This window comes from Sardina pilchardus, chromosome 3 (assembly GCF_963854185.1).
Source record: "Sardina pilchardus chromosome 3, fSarPil1.1, whole genome shotgun sequence".
Classification (NCBI taxonomy): domain Eukaryota; kingdom Metazoa; phylum Chordata; class Actinopteri; order Clupeiformes; family Clupeidae; genus Sardina; species Sardina pilchardus.
Genome location: NC_084996.1, coordinates 25,224,060 through 25,251,559, shown reverse-complemented (window position 1 = coordinate 25,251,559; position 27,500 = coordinate 25,224,060). Strand labels below are relative to the sequence as shown.

Sequence of the window (27,500 nt, the reverse complement as noted above, 5' to 3'; positions counted from 1 at the left end):
TACTTTGCATGAGAAAGTTGTCAGAGACATTAGCGTAATAAATGAGAAGTATTACTTTGTAAATAGCCATTGAGAGTCAGGCTAGGCCAACGGAGGGGAGTGTACACAAGAGGGTTAGCCAAGCTAGAGAGGAAGGTGATGCTAAGTGCAAGTTAAGTGTATTGTATGTATGTATGGATGGATGGATGTACTGTATGTATAGATGATGCATAGATAGGCAGATGGATGATTTGATTGGTTCTCGAATTTGGCTGAATGAGTATCCCATTGGGTGGCTCATTGGGTGGAAAAAAGTTTTCTATTTTAGAACAATAGAGTAAAATATAAATATATGGCGACTCGAGAGGGAGATTTACGGTCGCCAAAAACAGCTAAACCTGCATAGTGTGCCTTTAAGTAGCAGTGTTCCCTGGGCTAGTGTGAGTGATGTGGGAAGTGTGCCAAGAGTCAGCTGAACATTTATCACATGTGTGAGTACTGGTGTGATGGCAGGACAGATGGTGTGATGGAGTAGGTTAGTTGGAACGGGATCCATGGGATGGAATTTGCTAGTAACTTTAGCAAATTAGAGGACATCCACAGGCATTGCATTACATCTGTGGATTTGTGACAGAAGATTTGGGCCAAATCCAGGCCAGATGAGGGCCAGATACAGACCAGATGAGGGCCCACTCTGTCCATCCGTCAGGTGGCTCTGTGGTCCAGGTCTTTGTGTGATGGGAGATGGTTTGAATATGAACTTGCAGACAGCGCCATCATGTGGTGCGGGGCAGTATCTCACATTTGTTGAGCAGCACTGCTGGGTGTAAAGCAGCTTTGTCTGTGGTCACACAGTATACACAGGAGTATAACATGTACTGTAGTGTAAACAATATCATACTGAAACACACACACACACACACACACACACACACACACACACACACACACACACACACACACACACACACACACACACACACACACACACATACATACAGTACACACACATACACACATACAGAGATATATATATAGAGATAAATATAGCTTAAACCAATAAAACCCTTTATATTTATATATATTATTCATTATTTGACAGCATTGGAAATCTGCCTCTTGATATGTTAGAGATATTAGACAGAAAACACAAATCAATATTTCTCTAGGAGGCTCTAGATCACATATGCACACATACTGTACTGTACACACACACACACACACACACACACACACACACACACACACACACACACACACACACATACTGTACTGTACACACACTCATACACACACACACACACACATACTGTACTGTACACACACTCACACACGCACACACATACTGTACTGTACACACACTCACACACGCACACACATACTGTACAGTACATGCAAACGCATCAAAATGTCCACATTCACACACTAATACACCTCCCTACATATACATACACACACACATAGAACCATCCAAACTCAAAGCCCACCCACGCTCACTCATGCTCATCCACACACACACACACACACACACACACAGAGACACACGTACACACACACAGAGACACACGTACACACACACATACACTCACACTCACACTCACACTCACACTCACACTCACATTCACACTCTCTCTCACACACACACACACACACACACACACACACACACACACACACACACACACACACACGAGCACACTTAGTTGGCATTCCTCTGTGTCTTCCCCTAAGGACCCCTGTGTGCAGGTATGGGAGGAAAGAAGAAGAAGAAGATGATGTACCTGACCACCAAGAACGCAGGTACACTGTCCACCTCACCTGTTCCCATCTTACGCAGGTACACTCTCCACCTCACCTGTCCTCAGCTTACACACACAGGTACACTCTCCACCTCACCTGTCCTCATCTTACACAGGTACACTGTCCACCTCACCTGTCCTCATCTTACACAGGTACACTCTCCACCTCACCTGTCCTCAGCTTACACACACAGGTACACTCTCCACCTCACCTGTCCTCATCTTACACAGGTACACTGTCCACCTCACCTGTCCTCATCTTACACAGGTACACTCTCAACCTCACCTGTTCCCATCTTACACAGGTACACTCTCAACCTCACATGTTCCCATCTTACACAGGTACACTCTCAACCTCACATGTTCCCATCTTACACAGGTACACTCTCAACCTCACCTGTTCCCATCTTACACAGGTACACTCTCAACCTCACATGTTCCCATCTTACACAGGTACACTCTCAACCTCACATGTTCCCATCTTATACAGGTACTCTGTCCACCTCACCTGTTCCCATCTTATACAGGTACACTGTCCACCTCACCTGTTCCCATCTTACACAGGTACACTCTCAAGCTCGCCTATTCTCAGCTTATGCAGGTACATTCTGAATCTCACCTGTTCTCATAGCAGTAGATAGATAAGGTAAGGCACATAACAAAAATGAGGTACCTAACCACCAAAAACACAGGTATTCTCAAGCTCACCTGTTCTCAGCGTACGCAGGTAAAGGTACACTCTGCATGTTTTCTGTGGTGAGTGTGTTATGTGGGGAGAGTGTTATTGTTATCTGTAAAATGTAAAAGAGATAAGACATACTGTATGTAAGTATCCTCCTGTTGTAGCTTTTATGTTGCTTGAAACCTCTGATGTGTGGAAAAGATGATCCTCATGGGACAATAGAGAACCTAACCTGATCAGAGGTGTGATGCAAGGTGATCTGTGTTCTAGAATTTGACCGCCATGAACTGCGGATCTACGAGGAGGTGGCGAAAGTTCCGCCGTTCCGCAGGAAGACTCTGGTTCTAATTGGAGCACAAGGGGTCGGACGCAGAAGCCTGAAGAACAAGCTGTTGGTGTCGGAACCCCTGCGCTACGCAACCACCATGCCGTGTGAGTAGGCCTAGAGGAAACATCCAAATACTACACAACACTCTATACGCACACTACATACTACATACACTACACAACACTCTATACGCTCACTACATACTACATACACTATACAACACTCTATATGCACACTACATACTACCTACAGTATAACACTACACAACCACCACACCTTGTGAGTAGAGGAAACATCCACATACTACACAACACTCTATACACACACTACATGCTACATACACTACACAACACTCTATACACACACTACATACTACCTATAACACTACAACACTCTATACGCACACTAGATGCTACATACACTATACAACACTCTATACGCACACTACATGCTACCTATAACACTACAACACTGTATACGCTGACTACATGCTACCTATAACACTCTACATACGCACACTACATACTACTGTGTGTGTGTGTGTGTGTGTGTGTGTGTGTGTGGCCTGACCCGTGGTTGTGTGTGTGTGTGTTGGTCAGACACGTCCCGTAAGCCCAAGTTGGGAGAGACGGACGGGCAGATGTACCTGTTCATGTCGCGTAGCGAGATGGAGTCCGACATCAAGAGCGCCCGCTTCCTGGAGCACGGCGAGTACGACAACAACCTGTACGGCACCAAGATCAACTCCATCCACGAGGTCATCGACTCCGCCAAGATCTGCATCCTGGACGTGAACCCGCAGGTCAGGCCAGGGCCCCTACAGGGGCAGTTAGACGTGCTCTATTACCCTTGACAGGGGCAGTAGATGCAGTGGGCATTCACTACGATCATTTTGAATATAGGAACAATTAGAATAGATGATATTAAAAAAAGGGAATTTATAAAATGTGTTAAATAGAATAGAATTTAATGAGCATGTCAAACCCATAAACTGTACTATATCATGTACCTTCAAGTTACTTTTCTATTGACTATCGTAATTTGTTAATATGGTTCTGTGGGAGTTAATATGGTGTTAACATGGTTCTGTGGGAAAGTTAATAATTATGGTGTTTACATGGTTCTGTGGGAAAGTTAATATGGTGTTAATATGGCTCTGTGACCCAACAGAGTTAATATGGTGTTAATATGGTTCTGTGGGAAAGTTAATATGGTGTTAAAATGGCTCTGTGACCCAACAGAATTAATATGGTGTTAACATGGTTCTGTGGGAAAGTTAATATGGTTCTGTGACCCAACAGAGTTAATACGGTGTTAATATGGCTCTGTGGGAGGTAATATGGTGTTAATATTGTGGTGTTAATATTGCTCTGTGGGAGTTAATAAGGTAATATGGTTCTGTGGTAGTTAATATGGTGTTAATATTGTGGTGTTAATATTGCTCTGTGGGAGGTAACATGGTGTTAATATTGTGGTGTTAATATTGTGGTGTTAATATGGCTCTGTGACCCAACAGTGTTAATATGGGGTTAATATTGTAGTGTTAATATTGCTCTGTGACCCAACAGGCGCTGAAGGTGCTGAGGACGTCGGACTTCCTCCCGTACGTCGTGTTCATTGAGGCGCCGGACTTTGAGGTTCTGAAGGCCATGAACCGATCGGCCATCGAGTCAGGAGTGGTCACCAAACAGCTCACGGTAAACTGATTTGTCCTTTTGGTTCACCTGTTGGTGTGTGTGTATGTGTGTGTGTGTGTGTGTGTGTGTGTGTGTGTGCATGTGTGTGCCTGAGAAAAGGAGTGTTTGTGTGCATTTCCTGTGTTTGTTTAATTTTCATAATTTTCAGTTTTATCTATAATTCATAAGGCATTATTGCATATTGTGTGTGTGTGTGTGTGTGTGTGTGTGTGTGTGTGCGTGCGTGTGTGTGTGTGTGTGTGTATGTGTGTGTGTGTGTGTGTGTGTGTGTGTGTGTGTGCGTGCGTGTGTCTCTGCAGGACTCTGAGTTGAAGAGGACAGTGGATGAGAGCGAGAGGATAAAGAGGGCGTACGGACACTACTTTGACTTCACCATCGTCAACGACAACCTGGAGGGGGCTTACCGCAGCCTGCGGGGGGCGCTAGAGAGACTCATGTCAGAGTACCAGTGGGTGCCTGTGAGCTGGGTCTTCTGAGACCGAAACAGTCCTGGGAGAGAGAGAGAGGGAGGGAGGGAGAAAGGGAGAGAGAGTGAAGGAGGGAGAGAGAGAAGTTGGAGAGAATTTAGAGGGGACCAGACAGAGGCCTTCATAAGGGAGAGGGAGGAAGGGGCCATGCAGACAGAAAGAGAGAGAGAGAGAGAGAGAGAGAAAGAAAAGGAGGGGGAAAGAGAAAAATGATCATACCTCCAAAACGCCATTACATCAGGCAGCAGGCCCTCTCATTGGTCAGTTTCAGTGCCACTCACCCAGCCCTGCCAGCTTCCTATTGGTTGTGTCTTGGGGGGGTAGTGGTGAAAGTTTGAGAAAAGATCACTGAAATGTGTGGCAGAAACTGTAGAAATCATGAAACATTCAGTGCTGTGTGTGTGTGTGTGTGTGTGTGTGTGTGTGTGTGTGTGCGCATTTTCGTGCGTACATTGTTCTGTGTGTGTGTGTGTGTGTGTGTGTGTGTGTGTGTGTGTGTGTGTGTGTGTGTGTGTGTGTGTGTGTGTGTGTGTGTGTGTGTGTGTGTGTTTGTGGTTGGGACAGTTCAGTTGTGTAACCAGCAGAGTAGGTCTCTATATTCATAGATTACTGTCAAAAAAATGTCCGCTGTTTTAGATGCTCTCAGAGTCCCTCGATGGAAGAGCTCTCTTGAGATGACCATGTAATCTTTAGGATGTTGTTCACAGGAGTTGTGTAGTTTTGAGGCTGAAAAAAAAGATAATGCTAGTGTATCATGTCTTTGGAATACACTGTACGTCCTGGGTTGTCTTCTGTTGATTGTAAATATATTTAGAAAATACAAGAGAATCTAACTTTTATTTGAATATTTGTACGATTACTATCGCTGTACAGCATTCTTATTCTTGACCAGTATGGAGTAGCAATATCAACATGTAATATCCTGCATTTGCTGTACTTCCCTCAGAAGCCATTTGAAAGTGGCTTAAATCAGCAGAACTGTACTGTATGGGTCTGTGTGGTTTAAATTAATGCAGAAGATTCTAGAAAAAACAGCAATCTTTGGTCTAGATCTGGCGTTATAGTCGTTATCATTGCTTTAGCCCCCCTTTCCCCCTTGGCATTTGGTGGATATGACCAAATCATTAGTGGTTTGTATCGTCTGGCTTTTAAAAAGAGAAGAGGAAGAGAAAGACAGCAAATTGACTAAAAGAACTCTAAAGGCCATTTAACTAACCTGCTTGGCAGGGGCCTGTTCTAGTGGCACAAGCTTTCGGTGGGCCACTTGAGTTTTTGCTCGTAGTGGGGAAGCCATTTTGTTTAGTTATAGATGGCCCAGGTGGTGTCAGATATACCAGCCTTTTGAGTGTGTTGAAGACGTGACTGGTGTTCTGTTTATTTGGGTTTAGTTTCCACACCTCCTGGACAAATTGTAAAAAAAAGAAGACAAACGATAAATCCCCTGGTTTCGGGTTTGATTGTGTTTCATTTGAACGTGAGACGCAGTGTTGGGGGACCCTGTGTTGCATGATTGTTGGTTTGTTATTATTTAAAAGGTGTTTTCTTTTGCCTTAATATTGTCCAATGCCAAGGCACGTTTCTGTCGGAAGTTTGGGTGGATCCCGCCATATCTGTATCCTCATCTCTGGTGCTCACAGCAGAGGAAGAAACTTCTCATTGTTTGTGGTCACTTCCTGAAGTCCTGTCACTTCCTGTGAGTGATAAGATATCTAGCACATATGGATGGGTATTTACAGTAGGCTGGGGGTTGACACGGCCTCTAAGGGTACAGCGCTGCACAGATCAGTTGTTTTAAATGTTCAAAGGAAATTGAAAGCTAAAAAACATTAAAAATTAAAAAAGGTGTGCTTTGTTTTGTCCTTTTTCATTTTCTGTCCAAGTTAGCTAGCTTGTAGCGCAGCCTTTTTCCGATCTTTTCATTGTAATTAAATAATGTCTTGCCAGTGTTGTGAGTTCTGGTATGATCCCTGGAGGGTTTATTTTACTTAATGTGACCAAGGGCAATCTACATCTACAATAGCATATTGTGTTTTCCATTTAATTGTAACATTAAAGGTGCAAAACATCCCAAACAGATCTAGCTCAATGAAATGCAACAGAATATGAAGAAACGACAGTTTTGTTCACCCTGTTAGGTGTTGATGAACCACTGAAATGATTTTGGAAACATTATTTTAAGGTACAGAAAACTCTTTAGTGTTGCTTTAATGTCATGACTCAAACCCTAACCCTAAACTTCCCCTTTTACTGTAGTACCAGATAAGAATCTCACAAAAAAAGGTCACTTCAGGATACACATTTCTAAAAGACATAGGCTACACATCAACAAAAACATCAATGGAATTTTGTCCTTGATTGAATAAAATGTAAAATAAATAATTTTACAATAGGTACATTTTTTCCATGGCTCCAAAATACCGGTTTTGTCAGTGTTGACAAACTTCACAAGCACTGGATAGTCAGTGATTTAATTTGGCTTCATTGTACAGTAAGTCACTGTGCACTCCAGACAGGTTTCCATAACCATAGTTAATGAGTCATAACACACTTCTTATCAGACGTAATTCGAGCTATTCCTGTCACACACTGACCTGTAAAGTCTTCTAAACTACATTACAAGTTAAAGATTTACCTGAACTACTTAACCTGCAAGCGTTTATATAGCTTTATATTCAAACTGGAGCTGCCGTTGGAACGTTTAGGGAGGTCTGTGATATCCATCATGTCTGTGGTGAACAGAAAGATTGGTACTCTGGGTCCCGTTCACACTGTGGCTAACATGAAGCGTGAGCTTAAAGAAATCAAACATACTTCCATCCAGGACATCAGGTAAAAAGGTAAGAAAGGGTAAGAGACGTCCATCCAGGACATCAGGTAAAAAGGTTAGAGAGGGTAAAGGCCCCGGTACAGTTCACGCACCCGACTTGTCGTGCGACATGTTGACGTCACGGGGAACGTTCTAACCATGTATACTAGGTAGTCGCGACACAATTTGCAGTATTCCCCTGAACAGAGGCACGGTATACATTGACGTTAATGGCAGTAGCAACTAGCTTCTTTGCTGATATTTCAGACTTAGCTTGCACAACTGAAGGATTAGCCTACCATCTCGTTTATGAGATGAGCTTGTGTAATCTCCCTAAATGGAAAGATATATAGCCTATATTTTTTTAGGTCTAGCAGATAGCCTATCCTTTGGTTGAAAATAAATCTCTTCCTTACCTTTTGCTGGAATACTTATGTGCCTCGGTCCTAGTCATTTCCCCCTAATATCCTCCTGTTGCAACTCTCACTGGTAACTTCGTTAACTTATCCAACGTAGTTCACGACTGTAAACAAATCAGTCATCCAAACGGCAACTCTCACTGCAGCCTAGCCAAGTTAACTTCCCACTTCTCAAACTTACTATTATTCAAACTTCATGACTACAGTCGTTTTAAAAATGAATGGGCTTATTTAAGATGTTGGATAGGCTATATGATAATGCATGAATGTGGTTTATGTGGTTTATGACTGTAGAAGGACACTGGCTCCGTGAGCTTGGCTTCAATCTCTTCCTAGTTGTCGTGCGAGGTTGGCACGCGCGGCTGATATAAAATGTTCGGTGTCCGACAGGTCGGCGCGCGGCTGAAATGTGGCTTGCGACACAGGAAATTACGTCATTTTGACGTCACATTGTCGCGCGACAGGTCGGGTGCGTCGAGTATACTTCTAGCATAAGAGACGTCCATCCAGGATATCAGGTAAAAAGGTTAGAGAGGGTAAGAGACGTCCATCCAGGACATCAGGTAAAAAGGTTAGAGAGGGTAAGAGACGTCCATCCAGGACATCAGGTAAAAAGGTAAGAAAGGGTAAGAGACGTCAGAAAATCCTATCTGCAATCACATACTCCGTACTGCCCATCTCTCTCCCATTTGCATCCTAAGATTTAACAACGTTCAAAAGCAGGGGTGTCCCTAGCCTGATTACCATCGACTTTCAAAGGCTCTGCGAGACTTTAGTCTGACCAACAGCCTGTGCTAACACGGTTTCTTGCCAGCGCTGGTTGACCCGCCTCCTTTAAGTGCCTCGATTTGCTACTGGTAGATGTCAGAAAGCGGATTGCCGAGTTTAAACCAATAACAACACTCTTTCCTCTGCCTTGAACACGCCTCTACCCAGAGCCGTTGGAGCTGCTCAAAGTTAATTGGTTCTCGACCAAAGGGGGCAGTTCCGCAGATTTCGGGAACTCAGAAATCCTTCTCAATGAGCAGTTGACCAGACCAGCAGCAAAGCCTGAAGGCGTTGCGTCACTGGGAGGGCGTGCCAGGCTAGGGTGTCCCTCTCTCTGTCTTCAGTTCAGCTGACCCAACTCCTCCAAGGATACCTCCTCTCCTAACACACTCACATCCTAACACACACACTTACCATGCTCATCCCTGCTGTACTGTTATAACGCTGGCACTGTTATCCTCTAGTCCTAGTATGGACAGATGCAGTAGTACTGAGCTAAGGTCTCCCACACTGCAGCCTGAAGTTATTCTCTTGAGGTAAGTCACTTTGGATAAAAGCTTCTGCTAAATGACTAAATGTAAAAAGTTTAAAGTTCAAAAAGTGTAAAGTTCACAACTTTACCAAAAGGTCAAAAACAAAAATAGTCTATTTCAATAGTGTTGACATCTCAGCTAAAGATATGACATGATACTGAAGAATATATCATAAGTGCATGGAAATAATTTATTTTACAGTAATCTACAAAGTAGGAAATAAAGTGTCAACATAAAATAACAACAATTCAATGTGTGGTTGTGTATGTGCATACGGTCTTGGGCTGTGTTTGCTGCCCGCAGGAGCCACCGATGTCAATGTTTACACACACACACACACACACACACTTGCACGTGCTGGTTCTGATGGATCAGTCGGCCCAAGCCAGGCCTTGTGTCTGAGATTTTATCAGATAGATATCTTGAAAGCTGGTGAGAAAGACACTCAATTCTCCAATTAAACAGTTATTGTAACAGACAATGATGTCTGGTGTGATTTCCGAGTTGTCTGTCAGCACATTAGCCTGTTAGCTTACATGCCACTTAAAGTGTGGCATCTGTTAGCTAACTCTTTGATTACCCTTCAAAGGTGTAGTCCTTGACGTAAGGTTTGTCATATTTTAACTCAACAGCCAAACAAATTCCCTTTGATACTGCTGATGCAACAGCTGGAGGAACGTGTGAGTCTTCCACTGAGCTTGCCTTGCCTTAAGAGAGTTCTTAGCTGGCCAGGACAAGTGTTGTGGGGTGAGGTTATACCAGGGCAAGTGTTGTGGGGTGGGGTTATACCAGGGCAAGTGTTCTGGGGTGTGGTTGTACCAAAGAAAGTGTTGGGGCAGAGGTGGACATCCTCGGTTCAGAAAATGTCAAGTCCTGTCAAGTATTTGATCCAACCAATTAGTAAACCAGCTCATCCTAATTAGCCGCCAGGTAGATCAGATAATTAGTGATATCACCTGTGTTAAGTGCACAGGTAGAGAGAATATATGGCAGGACTTTTACTTTCGGAGGTATGATGGCTTTGTGGAGGAGGAGGTGGTATGATGGTTTTGTGGAGGAGGAGGTGGTATGATGGTTTTATGGAGGAGGAGGAGGTATGATGGCTTCATGGAGGAGGAGGAGATGTGATGGTTTCATGGAGGTGGTATGATGGTATAATGGTTTCATGGAGGAGGAGGAGGTATGATGGCTTCATGGAGGAGGAGGAGGAGGAGATGTGATGGTTTCATGGAGGAGGTATGATGGTTTCATGGAGTAGGAGGAGGAGGAGATGTGATGGCTTCATGGAGGAGGAGATATAATGGTTTCGTGGAGGAGGAGGAGGAGGAGATGTGATGGCTTCATGGAGGAGGTGTGATGGTTTCATGGAGGTGGAGGAGGTATGATGGCATGATATGGTGGTGGTGCCTCCATAGGTGGTGAGTTTTCCTGAGCCAAACCCGCAGCAGACGTAGAGACCTGGACAAACACAGACCACAGCAGAGAGCTGAAGACAAACAGCAATGACAAGAGGACAGATTCACCAAGTCACCTATGAATTCATCTCTAACAAATTCTATCTTTATATTTGACAGAATATGTGACCGCTGCTCGGTGACCGGGGATATGGGACTGCTTGGTCTGGCAAATGAATACATTTACATCTAATTGCTTAATTTTAAGCATGTTGCTTGAAAGAGTCACTGAGATCGCAAACAGACTTATTTGCTTCTCAATATCATTATTGTTGTTGTGGATCTCATTCTCATTATTGTTGTTGTGGAGTGGAAGGGGCAGGAGTGGACGCAGCACATACGTAGTAGGGGGGAGGCCAGTCCATGTCAAACTGGATGGAGTCGTACGCCGGGGGCGCTCCACATCGGTCCTCCACCAGGATCACGCCGCCGTGCCCCTCTCGTCCGGCGCCGCCCCGCTCCACGTCCAGGGAGATGGAGTAGAAGAGCACGTCAGCGGGAACCTCCTGCGGCTGCTTCCTCTTGCACAGGCAGCAGCAGAAGCTGTATCTCTTGCACAGAGAATACACCACCAGGAAGATCAGGAGATAGATGCAGATCTGCACTATGTTCTGGAACCTGCACGGGGAGAAAGAACAGATGGATCAGTTCAGTTCAGTTCAGAATCAAGACAGTGAAGTCTATTAGTCAGACAAACCTATATGTGCAGAAAATGAATAAGTTGAGTCAGCTACTACTGGCTACTGCACTCACTGTGATTTGGAAAATGGACAAGAATATGAAGGGTGGTCTTTTCTTTACCTTCGTATAATGTAAGTGTAATTGGTGAACCTTGAAGTCTTGATTAATTTCCTATCCACTAAGCATGTATACACTGTGATAAGCTACAGTGTATGTCGAGATTAGGTGAAGTAAAGTTGTTAGGCTTTCAGTCAAACACTTACAACGGGTCTGAATACATGATGTCAGAAGCAGCTACAGTAAAAACGGGAATCTGTTGATGAGGACAAAAGGTCACAGAATTCCGCTTTTATGAAACATGTTACAGAGACATTGTTTTTTCTTTTTTTTTAACAGGACATTATGGTGACAGAGCTCCTTTTCACAGAGAATAGTATGGTACAGCAGAGTTCAGATTTTTTACAGAAAATATTATGATATTGTGGCGAAATTGTGCTGGTTTGGAGAGCCAACTTACTGTACTGTACGTGATCAGAAACCGCAGCGGCTCTCTTGCTGGCCGGCTGTGACTGTCCTCAGCTCCCTCAACGCCGGCCCCTCAGTCAGATGTGTGGACTAGATAGGGTGCAGACTAGATAGGGCTCTCACCGCAGAGGCTCACTGGATCTGAAGGTACTTTTGAAAAGGAGGACTTTGCACAACTTCAATTCGCACGTCTGAGAGGAGGAGCCTCCTGTACCGTATGCCACAACAGTAAACTGCATGAGTTCATCATGATAGTGGCGCTCCGTGATTAGCGCATTTCTGAATAAAACACAACGTTATCAGGCGGGGTGTGGACTCTGTAAGGTCCCTCAGAGGGCAAGTAGTGCGTCAGCTGCTGGATAAGGAGTTGCCCCATGCGACGGCATGCTGGGTACTGAGGGGTTTGGACCAGAGATGCACCTGCTTCTGGGCCTCTGCTCTACACACAGCCCAAATGCAGGGCAGTTGTGGAGGAAGTGTTCAGGTGAAGAGAGGAGTTGGGACGAAGCCATTTAGTGACCAAATATTACCAGCACAACAGAAGAACCGGCAGGGAATGTACGCTCATGTGGGACTTCAGTAGCATAGCAGCACGGAATCTGTTTGTGGAGTTTGTACCGTGCAGGAACCACCAGTAAGAGAGCGGGACAGACCTTCACTAAGAACGTTTTCTTGAGCATGCGCACACACACACACACACACACACACACACACACACACACACTTATGTCATTGGCCAAGTGGCTGAGGAACTGGGCTATGCTGTGGCTGGTTCAAAATACCTGCTGTCACCATTGTGCCCTTATAGAATAGGTGTCTACAGTCTATATAGTCCAGTGATGAGGAAGACATTAGAGATGCAGCACTGAGAGAAGACATTAGAGGTGCTATACTAGGAGAGTATTTCAATTTATATTTATTGAAAACATAAACGCCTCCTGGATTAACAGGGTGATACGGATCACTCCCAAATTTAATCCTTTCTTCCTTGGGTCATTTCAGACCTTTCCTGAAAATTTCATGAAAATCCAGCCATAACTTTTTTAATTATCTTGCTAACAAACAGACAAACAAACAAACAAACCCCGATGAAAACATAACCTCCTTGGCGGAGGTAATTATTACTGTGTTTATCTAAAAAAAATCAGCATCCAATATTTACATGGTGTTTTTTCCTACAATACCTATGCACAGGTGAAGAAGTTCCCTCGACAGTATAGTAAAAATGGAAAAAGTCAGATATAGGAATAAATAAGAAGAACATGATATTTTCCAAAAACAGAAACCATGCAGGCAGTAACATTAAGTCTTATTTTAGCATGACATTAACGGCTCAATAATAAATAATCTGCTATCTGAGTCATTGAGTGTCCATATTGTTGGTTGTCCAAGAAAAATAATGCCTGGTGTCAGATTGTCTTTATGGAATTTCAGACAAATGGCTTGCGCCCAGGGTTCCATTTCAGCCACACTGGAACCTAGAACTTGGTGCTGCATAGTACAGTGTGTGTTTGGAGGTAGGGCAGTTGCACTCGCGGGCCAGCAGGGGGGGCTGATGGTATAGGATGGCCTGACAAGTGTTGATGTTGGTGATGAGCAAAAAGGACCTCTGAATAGGAAGGTGGTGCCCCCTGCTGGTCAAAGTTGGCCACTGCAGGCTGAAAGCCCTGGACAAACAGAAACCAGCACCAACACATGAGATGCATTCTGGACCTAAAGGTGACACAAGTCAAGAGTCAAAGGAACCGTACTGGACCAGGAGCAGTACTGGTTGACCAGTACTTGTTATTCTCTCATGCCACTTATACACGGCATGAGAGAATCTTCTGCAGAGGGGATAAGCCATATGTTGACCACCGCCACCCTGTCAACTGCAGAGGGTATTAGTCACAAGTTGTGCATTCTTTATACGATGAGCAAGGACACATGTCCCCAATATATTCAAATATATCCAAACTGATCTAAAAACCACCCTGAAGAAGTCAAGTTGGCTAATATCCAACGAAGATTCTGTAGCCTACCTGTGGGTAGGGAGGGGGCAGGTCGAGGGCGAGAGAGCCGTACGGTGGTGGAGGAGGATGCTCCACCTCTCTCTCCGCTACGCCCGGCACATCTGGAACCCCACTCTCAGACGGGCCACGGACACCCCCACGCAGAGGCTGACGAGGTCTGGACACAGCAGGATTGGAGAAAATAGGAAACAGTTATTCTCGTTCGAGGACAGCCTCAAATCCTAACATATCTTAACTTAATTACTAATCTTAACTTGACTGTAAAGCATTTAGTGGTAATTTTTATTATTGTTGCTTTTATTGAATTAATTATTAATTGTGATAATTAGTATTAGTCATGATTATCATGTCATATCATATCATATCATTATCATTTTTATCATGAAGCTGTACTTGTATTGAATTATTAGGCTGTTCCATATTCCTGCTAATCATCCCAAACAAATTGAAATGTCCTAGTGTGGCAGCCTTGTGCGTTAGCATGGTGGCCCAGGCTACATACAGCACAACAGGGCGTTAGCATGGTGGCCCAGGCTACATACAGCACAACAGGGCGTTAGCATGGTGGCCCAGGCTACATACTGTACAGCACAACAGGGCGATAGCTTGGTGGCCCAGGCTACATACAGCACAACAGGGCGATAGCTTGGTGGCCCAGGCTACATACAGCACAACAGGGCGTTAGCTTGGTGGCCCAGACTACATACAGCACAACAGGGTGTTAGCTTAGTAGCCTTATACAGCACAACAGGGTGTTAGCTTGGTAGCCTTATACAGCACAACAGGGTGTTAGCTTGGTAGCCCAGGCTACAGCGCAACAGGGCATTAGCTTGGTGGCCCAGGCTACATACAGCACAACAGGGCATTAGCTTGGTGGCCCAGGCTACATACAGCGCAACAGGGCATTAGCATGGTGACCCAGACTACATACAGCACAACAGGGCATTAGCTTGGTGGCCCAGACTACATACAGCACAACAGGTGGAGCTTGGCTCAACTCAGATGCATGATGGGTAGGGCGACCCCAGTCGTCCAGAGGGCGGAAGGAGAGCACGCTGACTCTGCCTGAGGGAGGTTGGAAGAACTGATAAAGAGGGCTGGTAGAGAGGGAGACACACGCAGGAATTACATTTCATACAGTCACTCTTTTTTTTGCACTGACCAGTCACACTCCAAACCTCCACCACAACTCAAGGAAGATCGATGTGAAGATCATTTTCCCCTCTTGTTTAGCAATGTAATGAAAATCCCCCCATGTCTTGCAATATAATAGAGACCCCCCCCCCCCCCCCCCCCCCATACATTGAAATGTAATAATAAATACCAATACAGCTGTTAACATAGAACATAAACACTATGTAACATTTTGTAGCTCCCATTCCTCAGACAAGACAAGAGGTCGGTATATATCCCAGTCCTCTAACATGCTCAGGATTCACATGCTGCAATTTGGCTTCACATTGCGACTAAATGATGTGCGTGACTGCAGTTGTAATCATTGCTATTATGAGGAGTCTTAACGTACGTGTATGGATCTGCAGGTTCCAACAACAGAAGGACCTTAAAGCCCCGGAACAAGCCCTCCAACATACTCTTCAGACCAGACTCAGAATGGAACAGACACTGTTGGTCCCTGTTGACCTCCCGACTTCCTGCCTTGAGTCTTGTAGCCTACACGTGTAGTCACAGCAAATGCAGTGTGGAAGAACTAGTACAACAGTGAATCTGGGGAGAGAGAGAGAGAGAGAGAGAGCATATTAGCCATGATCATAATAATAATAATATTAATAATATTATAAACCTTGACCAAACAAATAGGACCTACCATGAGCTCAAAAGATGCAGTATAGCCTATATGATAATATTCAATATTTAACATCCTAAAGCCTGTCAAAATGTTCTGCTCAAAATAATTCATTTGTAATACCGCAGTCACAGTTCAATAATCTATTGAAAATAATTCATCTGTAATACCGCAGTTCTAGTTCAATAATCTATTAAAAAAATATTTGTAATACTGCAGTCCAAGTAGTGAGAACACTGCAGCAGTGAGTGAATAGAATACTTACTTACTACTTGATGAGAAGATACAAGCTCCTGATGAAGTTCCGAAAGAATCAATGAATATATCCAACTGTCCCTCTGGAAGGATCAATAAATATATTTGTCTATCTATCTTTCTATCTATCTATCTATCTATCTATCTATCTATTTATCTATCTATCTCACTATCTATCTATCTATCCTTCTTCAAAAGTGTTGAGTGCAGAGCCAGGCTTGATCTGAGAGATCTTATATTGAGTGGGGACTTTGTGACGTGTGTGTGTGAGAGGTGGGACTCCTTGAAAGGTGTGTGTGTGTGTGTGTGCGTGTGTGACTTATCAGGTGTTTAGCTTTTCCTGCCACTTTATGACCACAGCACTCCGCAGATGCCATTAAATGCCATCACGCGCGTGTGTGTGTGTGTGTGTGTGTACGCATGTGTGTAGGGCTATGCATATCTATCTAGCTATATAACTGTGTACAGTGACTTCCCTAGCCCAGCCTACACAGTGAGCTGAGGTGAAGACCATTTGTTTTACTGTGTGTGGCGTTGACTTCCTCCTGAGACCTTCTTCCTTCTCCCTTCAGAGGGAGGTGTGCACCCTCGTGACACGCTTTATAACTGTCATTACCGTAAACATGGAATTGTCTCCAGAGAACGATAAGCTAATCCTACATGTCTACGGTCAAAAAGGTGCTCCGTGGGAAGTGGAAAGTGGAAAGTTTTTTATGAGCGCATATAATGGCTCTGGCTTGCCAGGTATTTTTCCATTGCCATACTGCATGTGGTGGGCACAGCCTCAACACACCCTTGAAGGAGTCATCCTTTAAGCAGTCATCTTTTCACATACTGTAGATCTCTTTTTCTCAGAGTTATTTATCAAGAGTAGTCTAGATCCCCTCTAGGCATAATACTGATTTATAGTGTGGGTATCCTTCAAGTCAAGTGCACAACCTAGAGGTTTCCTCTCATTAAGTTTTATTTGGAAGGGACTTATCTTTGCCACAAATAGTTCTAACAAAATGGACATGATGAATGTATGAAACTATTCAGAAATGTGTAGAATTAGCTTAGCATGCTTATTAGCTTAGCATGCGTCCCCACCATCTAGACTTCCAGACAGCAGAAACTTCCGAGTCAACCTACTTCCGCACAGGAAGTGGTGCTAAACTCCGGTATGAAGGTATTTACTAATTTTTTTGCTGTTAAATTTAAGTATTGTATTATTTTTTATTTGTATGTCACTACTCACTTTAGATAAAAACTTCTGCTAAATACCATAATAATAACCATAACCGTATAATATAAGGCTTTTTATCTGTATTGTCATTTATTTATCCATGGATCCACTAGCCTGGGTGTTCCCATCCTGCCTTGCGCACTGATTTCATTCATGCTGCTAGGGCAATCTGGAAACTACCACCCTAATTTTTGCCTGAGATAGAGGACCAATCACAGAACAGGGGAGAAAGCAAGACCATGATGAGCTATGCACAGATAAATTTGATAGACATCCGTGGCGCCCAATGAACGGGTCTGGGCATCTTTTCAAATACGAGAAAATAAACTGGTTGTCAAACAACGTCTCATTTGAGAAGTGGTAGGCGCTAGCCAGGCTATGGATCCACCATAACAGCAGGGAAATATGTAGGGTCAGCTGTATGTCTAAATTGTTGTAAGACTTTATTGCTTATTTTTTTTCATGAAATAAGTACAAATATAGTCACATATTCACAACTGATAAACACATAAACACAAAATCAAGTTCTTATCTCGCAGTCGCTACTCAAATTCCTTTCTTGGACCCAAAACGAACCAATCAAAGTAAACATTCACTCAAAGCTACAGCTGCATAAGGTACACATTATGTCCTCAGAATAGAAAACAAACAAGTCAGCAAAAGTCCTTGTACAACCTCTAATATAAGAACTTAACTCAAAATCTGTACGTTTAATTTGATGGAATGAGGAGTCCTGGATTTAAGGAACAAACCCAAAATCAGATTAAGACCTGAAATGGCCAAGTGCTAACACACTGACATCCTCACATATTCAGTCTAACACTGATGTCCCCACAAAACCTTGCTCAAACTATCACACACACACACACACACACACACACACACACAGAGACACATGTCCTCACAAAGCCTTATTCAGACTGACACACACTGATGTCCCCATAAAACCTCACTCAGATTAACACACACAGATGTCCTCTCAAAGCCTTATTCAGACTGACACACACTGATGTCCCCATAAAACCTCACTCATATTAACACACACAAATGTCCTCTCAAAGCCTTATTCAGACTACCACACACTGATGTCCCCATAAAACCTCACTCAGATTAACACACACAGATGTCCTGTCAAAGCCTTATTCAGACTACCACACACTGATGTCCCCATAAAACCTCACTCATATTAACACACACAAATGTCCTGTCAAAGCCTTATTCAGACTACCACACACTGATGTCCCCACAATACTTAACTCAGGGTGCATTCCGATCGCCTCTTAGTGGAATGCAAAGTGAACTGTGCAGGGTTCTCATGTTCAGTGATATTCCGTTCCGTAGGAAGTGATGGCGTTCAGTTCAAAGTGAGCTAGTGAACATAGCTACAGTGCATCATTACACTGGAGGTTAGATGGCACTCTGAGTTCAGTAGATGGTCTGCGGCAGCCGTATTTGCAGATTAAGATTTGTTTGGCTTTTTAAAGATTGGATTATGTGAAGCTATAGAGACATAGATCCTCTACATTCTAAACAAAACTTTATTGTATTCCAAAACACGTCTGAAATGTTGTGAGCCAAATCTGTTGTGATCTCGTAAATCCAAACACCAGGGCAGTCCAAATGAAACTGTGTTAGCAAATGAGTACCCTGTGTATAGGTCCAGAGTATGGGACCCCTGTAATCGGAACACACACTGATGTATCCACAGAGCTTTTTTTACACACACAATGACTATACGAGGTGAACAAATCCCACTTCTGTACAAAATCTTACTGCTGTGATTAGTCAGAATATGTTCAACAAAACAATCCCTCATTGATTGTGCCTTACTCAGATAAACACAACAAAAAAATATTTCAAGTAACTCAATATACCAATACTAATGACAAATAAAATTGAATAAAAAAATAATAGAATATTATTTTGAGAATAACATATACACACATACACACACACACACACACACACACACTCAAAGTCACTCCTCTGGACCTCCCTCCGTTTGCTGTCCAGCGTCCTCCATCATCTGTTTGTACTGGCTCTTAAAAAAACCAGCCTGCAATAAACAAACAACAACAAAAACATTAATAAAGATTAGCAATTAATCTTGAATGCAGCTACTGTATGTCATTGGCTACTGTGAGATTTCATAGACTCCGAGTCAGATCAGGGCCGGATCTGGGCCAAGGCTGAGCCAGAGCAGTGGTCCGGCTCTCTCACCTTCACCAGCCCGGCGGTGATGAGCGCGAGCAGGAGCAGCCCCCCCACCGTGCCCCCGATGATCTCCTTGGTGAAGTTGGGCACGTCGTACACCTCCACAGTAGTCTTGATCTGCAGGAAGGACACAGGAAACACAGTCTCACGGGTGTTGTACACATCTACACAGTCTCACGGGTGTTCTACACATCTACACAGTCTCACGGGTGTTCTACACATCTACACATTAACACCGTATAATGCCTCCCCATGAGCAGAGTGAATGAATGAATAAAGTATATCTATCTATCTATCTATCTATCTATCTATCTATCTATCTATCTATTTATCTATCCATCCATCCATCCATCCATCCATCCATCCATCATGAACACACAGAGAAGAAATCAGAGCTAGAACAGAGCTGCAGAGCATTGTTTGCATTCCTGTCGTGGTGTGTACTGTACTGTACATGTAGCGCTGTCGTGGTGTGTACTGTACATGTAGCACTGTCGTGGTGTGTACTGTACTGTACATGTAGCGCTGTCGTGGTGTGTACTGTACATGTAGCACTGTCGTGGTGTGTACTGTACATGTACATGTAGCGTTGTCGTGGTGTGTACTGTACATGTAGCGCTGTCGTGGTGTGTACTGTACATGTAGCGTTGTCGTGGTGTGTACTGTACTGTACATGTAGCGCTGTCGTGGTGTGTACTGTACATGTAGCACTGTCGTGGTGTGTACTGTACTGTACATGTAGCACTGTCGTGGTGTGTACTGTACATGTAGCACTGTCGTGGTGTGTACTGTACATGTAGCACTGTCGTGGTGTGTACTGTACATGTAGCGTTGTCGTGGTGTGTACTGTACATGTAGCGCTGTCGTGGTGTGTACTGTACTGTACATGTAGCGCTGTCGTGGTGTGTACTGTACATGTAGCGCTGTCGTGGTGTGTACTGTACATGTAGCGCTGTCGTGGTGTGTACTGTACATGTAGCACTGTCGTGGTGTGTACTGTACATGTAGCGCTGTCGTGGTGTGTACTGTACTGTACATGTAGCGCTGTCGTGGTGTGTACTGTACATGTAGCACTGTCGTGGTGTGTACTGTACATGTACATGTAGCGTTGTCGTGGTGTGTACTGTACATGTAGCACTGTCGTGGTGTGTACTGTACATGTAGCGTTGTCGTGGTGTCACCTCGTATAGTCATTGTGTGTGTAAAAAAAGCTCTGTGGATACATCAGTGTGTGTTCCGATTACAGGGGTCCCATACTCGTGGTCGTGGTGTGTACTGTACATGTAGCGCTGTCGTGGTGTGTACTGTACTGTACATGTAGCGCTGTCGTGGTGTGTACTGTACATGTAGCACTGTCGTGGTGTGTACTGTACATGTAGCGCTGTCGTGGTGTGTGCTGTACATGTAGCGCTGTCGTGGTGTGTACTGTACATGTAGCGCTGTCGTGGTGTGTACTGTACATGTAGCGCTGTCGTGGTGTGTACTGTACTGTACATGTAGCGCTGTCGTGGTGTGTACTGTACATGTAGCACTGTCGTGGTGTGTACTGTACATGTACATGTAGCGTTGTCGTGGTGTGTACTGTACATGTAGCGCTGTCGTGGTGTGTACTGTACATGTAGCGTTGTCGTGGTGTGTACTGTACTGTACATGTAGCGCTGTTGTGGTGTGTACTGTACATGTAGCGCTGTCGTGGTGTGTACTGTACTGTACATGTAGCGCTGTCGTGGTGTGTACTGTACATGTAGCGTTGTCGTGGTGTGTACTGTACATGTAGCACTGTCGTGGTGTGTACTGTACATGTAGCGCTGTCGTGGTGTGTACTGTACTGTACATGTAGCGCTGTCGTGGTGTGTACTGTACATGTAGCGCTGTCGTGGTGTGTACTGTACATGTAGCGCTGTCGTGGTGTGTACTGTACATGTAGCGCTGTCGTGGTGTGTACTGTACATGTAGCATTGTCATGGTGTGTACTGTACTGTACATGTAGCACTGTCGTGGTGTGTACTGTACATGTAGCGCTGTCGTGGTGTGTACTGTACATGTAGCGCTGTCGTGGTGTGTACTGTACTGTACATGTAGCGCTGTCGTGGTGTGTACTGTACTGTACATGTAGCGTTGTCATGGTGTGTACTGTACATGTAGCACTGTCGTGGTGTGTACTGTACATGTAGCGCTGTCATGGTGTGTACTGTACATGTAGCGCTGTCGTGGTGTGTACTGTACATGTAGCACTGTCGTGGTGTGTACTGTACATGTAGCGCTGTCGTGGTGTGTACTGTACTGTACATGTAGCGCTGTCGTGGTGTGTACTGTACTGTACATGTAGCGCTGTCGTGGTGTGTACTGTACTGTACATGTAGCATTGTCATGGTGTGTACTGTACTGTACATGTAGCGTTGTCGTGGTGTGTACTGTACTGTACATGTAGCGCTGTCGTGGTGTGTACTGTACATGTAGCGTTGTCGTGGTGTGTATTGTACTGTACATGTAGCGCTGTCGTGGTGTGTACTGTACTGTACATGTAGCGCTGTCGTGGTGTGTACTGTACTGTACATGTAGCGTTGTCATGGTGTGTACTGTACATGTAGCACTGTCGTGGTGTGTACTGTACATGTAGCGCTGTCGTGGTGTGTACTGTACATGTAGCGCTGTCGTGGTGTGTACTGTACTGTACATGTAGCGCTGTCGTGGTGTGTACTGTACTGTACATGTAGCGCTGTCGTGGTGTGTACTGTACATGTAGCGTTGTCGTGGTGTGTACTGTACATGTAGCGTTGTCGTGGTGTGTACTGTACATGTAGCACTGTCGTGGTGTGTACTGTACATGTAGCGTTGTCGTGGTGTGTACTGTACATGTAGCGCTGTCGTGGTGTGTACTGTACATGTAGCGTTGTCGTGGTGTGTACTGTACATGTAGCACTGTCGTGGTGTGTACTGTACATGTAGCACTGTCGTGGTGTGTACTGTACTGTACATGTAGCGTTGTCGTGGTGTGTACTGTACTGTACATGTAGCACTGTCGTGGTGTGTACTGTACATGTAGCATTGTCATGGTGTGTACTGTACTGTACATGTAGCACTGTCGTGGTGTGTACTGTACTGTACATGTAGCGCTGTCGTGGTGTGTACTGTACTGTACATGTAGCGCTGTCATGGTGTGTACTGTACTGTACATGTAGCGCTGTCATGGTGTGTACTGTACTGTACATGTAGCACTGTCGTGGTGTGTACTGTACATGTAGCGTTGTCATGGTGTGTACTGTACTGTACATGTAGCACTGTCGTGGTGTGTACTGTACATGTAGCACTGTCATGGTGTGTACTGTACATGTAGCGTTGTCATGGTGTGTACTGTACTGTACATGTAGCGCTGTCGTGGTGTGTACTGTACATGTAGCACTGTCGTGGTGTGTACTGTACATGTAGCGCTGTCGTGGTGTGTACTGTACATGTAGCACTGTCGTGGTGTGTACTGTACATGTAGCACTGTCGTGGTGTGTACTGTACATGTAGCACTGTCGTGGTGTGTACTGTACTGTACATGTAGCGCTGTCGTGGTGTGTGCTGTACATGTAGCACTGTCGTGGTGTGTACTGTACTGTACATGTAGCGTTGTCATGGTGTGTACTGTACATGTAGCGTTGTCGTGGTGTGTACTGTACTGTACATGTAGCGTTGTCATGGTGTGTACTGTACATGTAGCGTTGTCATGGTGTGTACTGTACATGTAGCGCTGGCCTGAGCTGGCTGGGGTTCTACAGCACGTGTCCTGCACAGGACCAAGCTCACACACTCCCCTCATTCACTAATACTCATCTGGAGAGGTACAGTAGGGGTTACCTTGGAGACAGGGGGCTGCTTCCTGGAGTCTGAGAAGTAGATGTATTTGTTTTGGTCGTACTTCATGGTCGCCTCGGTGATCAGCTCCAACTGAGCCTCTCTGAGCCCAGTCTATTTGAGAAGAGGAGGAGGAAGAGGAGGAGGAGGGTGAAAGGGTTGTTGCTTTAACAGTATGTAGCGTACTCATCCTAACGGGGAGGCCACACCAGACATGTACTGTACATTCAGAATTATTAGACCAGTCTTCTGAAACTATTTTTACGCTACACAAGCGAAGCGCTTCAGTTGCGGGCCAGCTGTAGTCCGGGCCTATAATGTTTACGTTGATTTAGCACTATACTCTCTTGTGCCGCTATAAGTGGATGGAGTTTTCTAAACCAATCGCATCCTGTATGCCCTTGGGGGAGGATTCAGAGACAAATCCGGTTGGTGCAGTAGGTTTAGCTTTGGTGGGGGTCTTGACTCATAGTGCCAGACTAACAGCTTCACCCAACTACGTCATGTGATGTGGAGTCTCCCTGTATGTCATGGTAGGCATACCGGAGACCTCATCATTCATAAATTCATGAAATAACTAGAATCCGTTAGAAAAGAGTCTATGATTTATTTACCTTCTCAATCCAAGTAGAGCTCACATTTACTGAGAGTATTATTCATGAAATAACTGGAATCCGTTAAAAAAGAGTCTACAGTATGATTTATTTACCTTCTCAATCCTAGTAGAGCTCACATTTCCAGATATTATTATTCATGAAATAACGAGAGTCAGTTAAAAAAGAGTCTACAGCATGATTTCTTTACCTTCTCAATCCAAGAAGAGCTCACGTTTCCTGAGATTATTATTCATGAAATAACCAGAGTCAGTTAAAAAAGAGTGTATGATTTCTTTACCTTCTCAATCCAAGAGGAGCTCACATTTCCTGAGATGTTGAGGAAGCGCTGGCTGTTCTCCGTCAGCATGACGTTACATGTGAACACTCTACACTCCGCCACAGAGCAGTCCTGATGGAGGAGAGAGAGGGAGAGAGAGAGAGAGAGGGCAATGGAGAGAGAGGGAAGAGAGAGAGAGGGTAGTAGAGACAGAAAGAGAGAGTTGGGGGGCAGTAGAGAGGAGAGGGTAGTGGAGTGAGGGAAGAGAAAGACAGAGGGTTGTAGAGACAGAAAGAGAGAGATAGAGGGCAGTAGAGAGAGAGGGAAGAGAGTGGGGGGCAGTACAGAGAGTCACACAGCAAAACATCACACATGAACACTACAACAAACATGAACACCAAGATGTTCCACACACACACATGAACACCAAGATGTTCCATTCACACATGCACAGGTACTGGAGTGTGTGTGATCCTAAAACATTCTAGACTTGCAATGTTGCATCCACTTCAAAGACAAGCATACAGTAGAACCATTTGAGGATATGAGGAAAATACATAGGAGCACATGAAAAAAAAAACAATGGTAAACTCACCAAGGCGAGATGTTTTTGCAGTGTCTTTATGACATCTCCCACAGGCTTCACGTCTGTATAAGTACCACATCCAGCAATCTAAAACAAAATACATTAGTTATAAGTGTATGTGGTCGGAAATCTGAAATAAAACACATATTTTCCTAATGCAGAAAAGAGGTCAGTTCCTTTAAGTCTCTGATCTTGGGCTTGTCAGGAGACCCACTATGGTAATAGCTAGCTGAGCAGGCTAACTACTGTAGTGTGTAACAACATTGGGAGATGTAATGACGCATTACTTGCAGCACTTGTGGATGCCAATTCTGCTAAGTTGTGGTACAGTAGGTTGATAACTTTAGACCTTGAGTGCAGAATAGGCAAACGGCCTCTAGTTCTGACAGTATCAGGTAGCAGATACTCCCCCCCCACCCCTCACCCAGAGCCATAGAAAGAGAGAGTTGCGACACTCTTTGATGTTGCCGCCACGATCAAAAGTTCCAAAAAACCCTGTGCTGAATGGCTGAATCGCAGGAGGGTGGGATGTACTTCTGATGCTGGAAGGTGTAATCAATTAACTCATTGACTACTGACCAAGAGATTGGCTGTAAACAGTTCCAAAAGCCCCATAACGAGGAAATAACCTGGGAAAAACGCTGCCATTCTTTCCTATGGAGGTCTATGGGAGTGTCGCCACTCTGTTTTATCTACCGCTCTGCCCTCACCTTAACAATAAGATGTCCAGAGACTCTCCTCCTCAACACTAAGCTGTCCAGATACTCCCCCCCCCTCACCTCAACACTAAGATGTCCAGAGACTCTCCTCCTCAACACTAAGATGCACAAATACCCCCCCACCCCCCTCACCTTTATACTGTCCAGGTCCGTCCAGATGCTCTCCTCCTGCAGCTTGATAGGTACCTTCACAAACACAGTCACTGTCAGGTCCCTCCACGCATTCACCACCTGAAGGAGAGAGGAGAGGAGGAGAGGAGAGGAGGAGGAGAGAGAAGAGGAGGAGGAGAGAAAAGAGGAGGAGTAGAGAGGAATAGTCAGATATGGACAGAGGAGAGAATAGAAGGGATGGAGTGAAATAACCAAACATTAGGAAGAGGCAAGGAGGAAGAGTAGAGGGGAGGAGGAAGAGTAGAGGGAGAGTGAAGACAAGTCCAAGATGGAAGGCAAAAAGAAAGAGGGAGGTAGAGGAGAGAGAGAAGAGAGAGGGAGGTAGAGGAGAGAGAGAGGGAGGTAGAGGAGAGAGGCAGGACAGAGAGGGGGTGAAGGGGGTAAAGGATCACTATTATCCAAAATCTCAACTGGAGGGGTACTTGAGACTGCCACCCCCAGACCCAGTGAGTTGGCATTAGCACCCCAGCCCCAGTGAGTTGGCATTAGCGTCACCTGTAGATTCTGCTGCACTGGTTTGGCCACGTTGTTCTCCCCTGCAGTGAAGTTGATGTAGTTGGTGGAGTCATCAGACCTTGAGGAAGAGCACACTGATTCAGTGACTTATGTGTTGACCTATCTATACAATGCTTATAGAGACAAATGACCAGACCACATGCAACTTGGATCTATTACACTGCAAACATTTTGAAATCTTAGAAATCTATCTAAAAAAAAATAAGGGAACACCAGTTACAGTACGCAACAGAGGTGGTTGTGAATCAGTTTAAGCCTGCTTTGGTGTTGTGGTAAATATTAAGTATTAAGGGCCATTCAAACCAAGAGCAATAACTATAACTATATAAAAAAATATGTTTATCGTTAATATGAATGATGACAGTCACGCAAACTATAACAATAACGACATGAAGAACGATATCGTTGGGAATCATTTTCAGAGTGATTTTGAGAACAATAAAAAGCTAACAGCCAATCAAAACCCACCACGTTTTAGCCATCACATTCATGAACACAAGGAGAGACTTTTCTTATCATTGGTCAGTACGCTTTTATCATTATGGTTGTAGTTATGGTTATAGTTATCGTTCTTGGTGTGAACGGCTCATTCGGGACCATTGTTTCATATAGAATTCATAGATTAGGATGTTTGTTTTAAGATGAAAATTGTCTTTCTCAATATATTCCTGTAAGCATAGTCACCTTTTGATGATGATGTAGATGCTGTACTTGACTCCAATGTGTCTGGTTAAGGATGTGATGCTGTCTTTGTCATGCTCTCCATTACCACTGGGGGGCAGTAGAGAGTAAGGGTCAGTGCTCATTACAACATTACCTCATTTCACAACATTTACACCACTGTTGCCCTGGCAACATCATGAGGAAGACAGAGAAACAAACCCACTAGGTTTTGTGGCTCTTTAAAATGTAAAACGTAATTTTACGTAATATGGAGAATATCTGTAAGGTTCTTCATGTGTTCAGTGAAGTGTTTATTTGCAGCATATGTCTGAGCTATTAAAGCCCAGAGAGAGGAGTACCTGTCAGCTTTGGCTGTGAAGTTGGCTTGCTGGCCCAGACGCCCACTGCTGTCGATGCCGTACTGAATCACAAACACGGCCTGGAACCAGAAGAGCTGGGGTCAGCATGGGCACCTACTGTACTT

At 44.4% G+C, this 27,500-nt stretch overlaps 2 protein-coding genes across 3 annotated transcripts in view; one reads left to right on the top strand and one right to left on the bottom strand.

Annotated features, from left to right (window-relative positions):
* The window catches only part of mpp2b (MAGUK p55 scaffold protein 2b), a 49,411-nt gene extending 42,567 nt beyond the window's left edge, over positions 1 to 6,844 (top strand). For both annotated transcript variants that reach the window (XM_062531200.1, XM_062531198.1), the window contains 5 exons: positions 1,711 to 1,779; positions 2,731 to 2,892; positions 3,388 to 3,590; positions 4,357 to 4,485; positions 4,785 to 6,844. In XM_062531200.1, coding sequence (XP_062387184.1) covers positions 1,711 to 1,779; positions 2,731 to 2,892; positions 3,388 to 3,590; positions 4,357 to 4,485; positions 4,785 to 4,961 — 740 coding nt within the window. In that variant the 3' untranslated portion in view covers positions 4,962 to 6,844. The remainder of the gene's footprint in view (positions 1 to 1,710; positions 1,780 to 2,730; positions 2,893 to 3,387; positions 3,591 to 4,356; positions 4,486 to 4,784) is intronic.
* Positions 6,845 to 17,860: 11,016 nt separating this feature from the next.
* Positions 17,861 to 27,500, bottom strand: part of itgam.1 (integrin, alpha M (complement component 3 receptor 3 subunit), tandem duplicate 1) — a 50,769-nt gene continuing 41,129 nt past the window's right edge. Inside the window, exons 22-30 of the mRNA XM_062532568.1 lie at positions 27,376 to 27,455; positions 27,038 to 27,124; positions 26,333 to 26,411; positions 25,799 to 25,897; positions 24,957 to 25,034; positions 24,383 to 24,493; positions 23,492 to 23,602; positions 19,655 to 19,765; positions 17,861 to 19,490 (exon numbers count right to left, since the gene is read on the bottom strand). Of these exons, the coding sequence (XP_062388552.1) occupies positions 19,413 to 19,490; positions 19,655 to 19,765; positions 23,492 to 23,602; positions 24,383 to 24,493; positions 24,957 to 25,034; positions 25,799 to 25,897; positions 26,333 to 26,411; positions 27,038 to 27,124; positions 27,376 to 27,455 (834 nt within the window). The 3' untranslated portion in view covers positions 17,861 to 19,412. The remainder of the gene's footprint in view (positions 19,491 to 19,654; positions 19,766 to 23,491; positions 23,603 to 24,382; positions 24,494 to 24,956; positions 25,035 to 25,798; positions 25,898 to 26,332; positions 26,412 to 27,037; positions 27,125 to 27,375; positions 27,456 to 27,500) is intronic.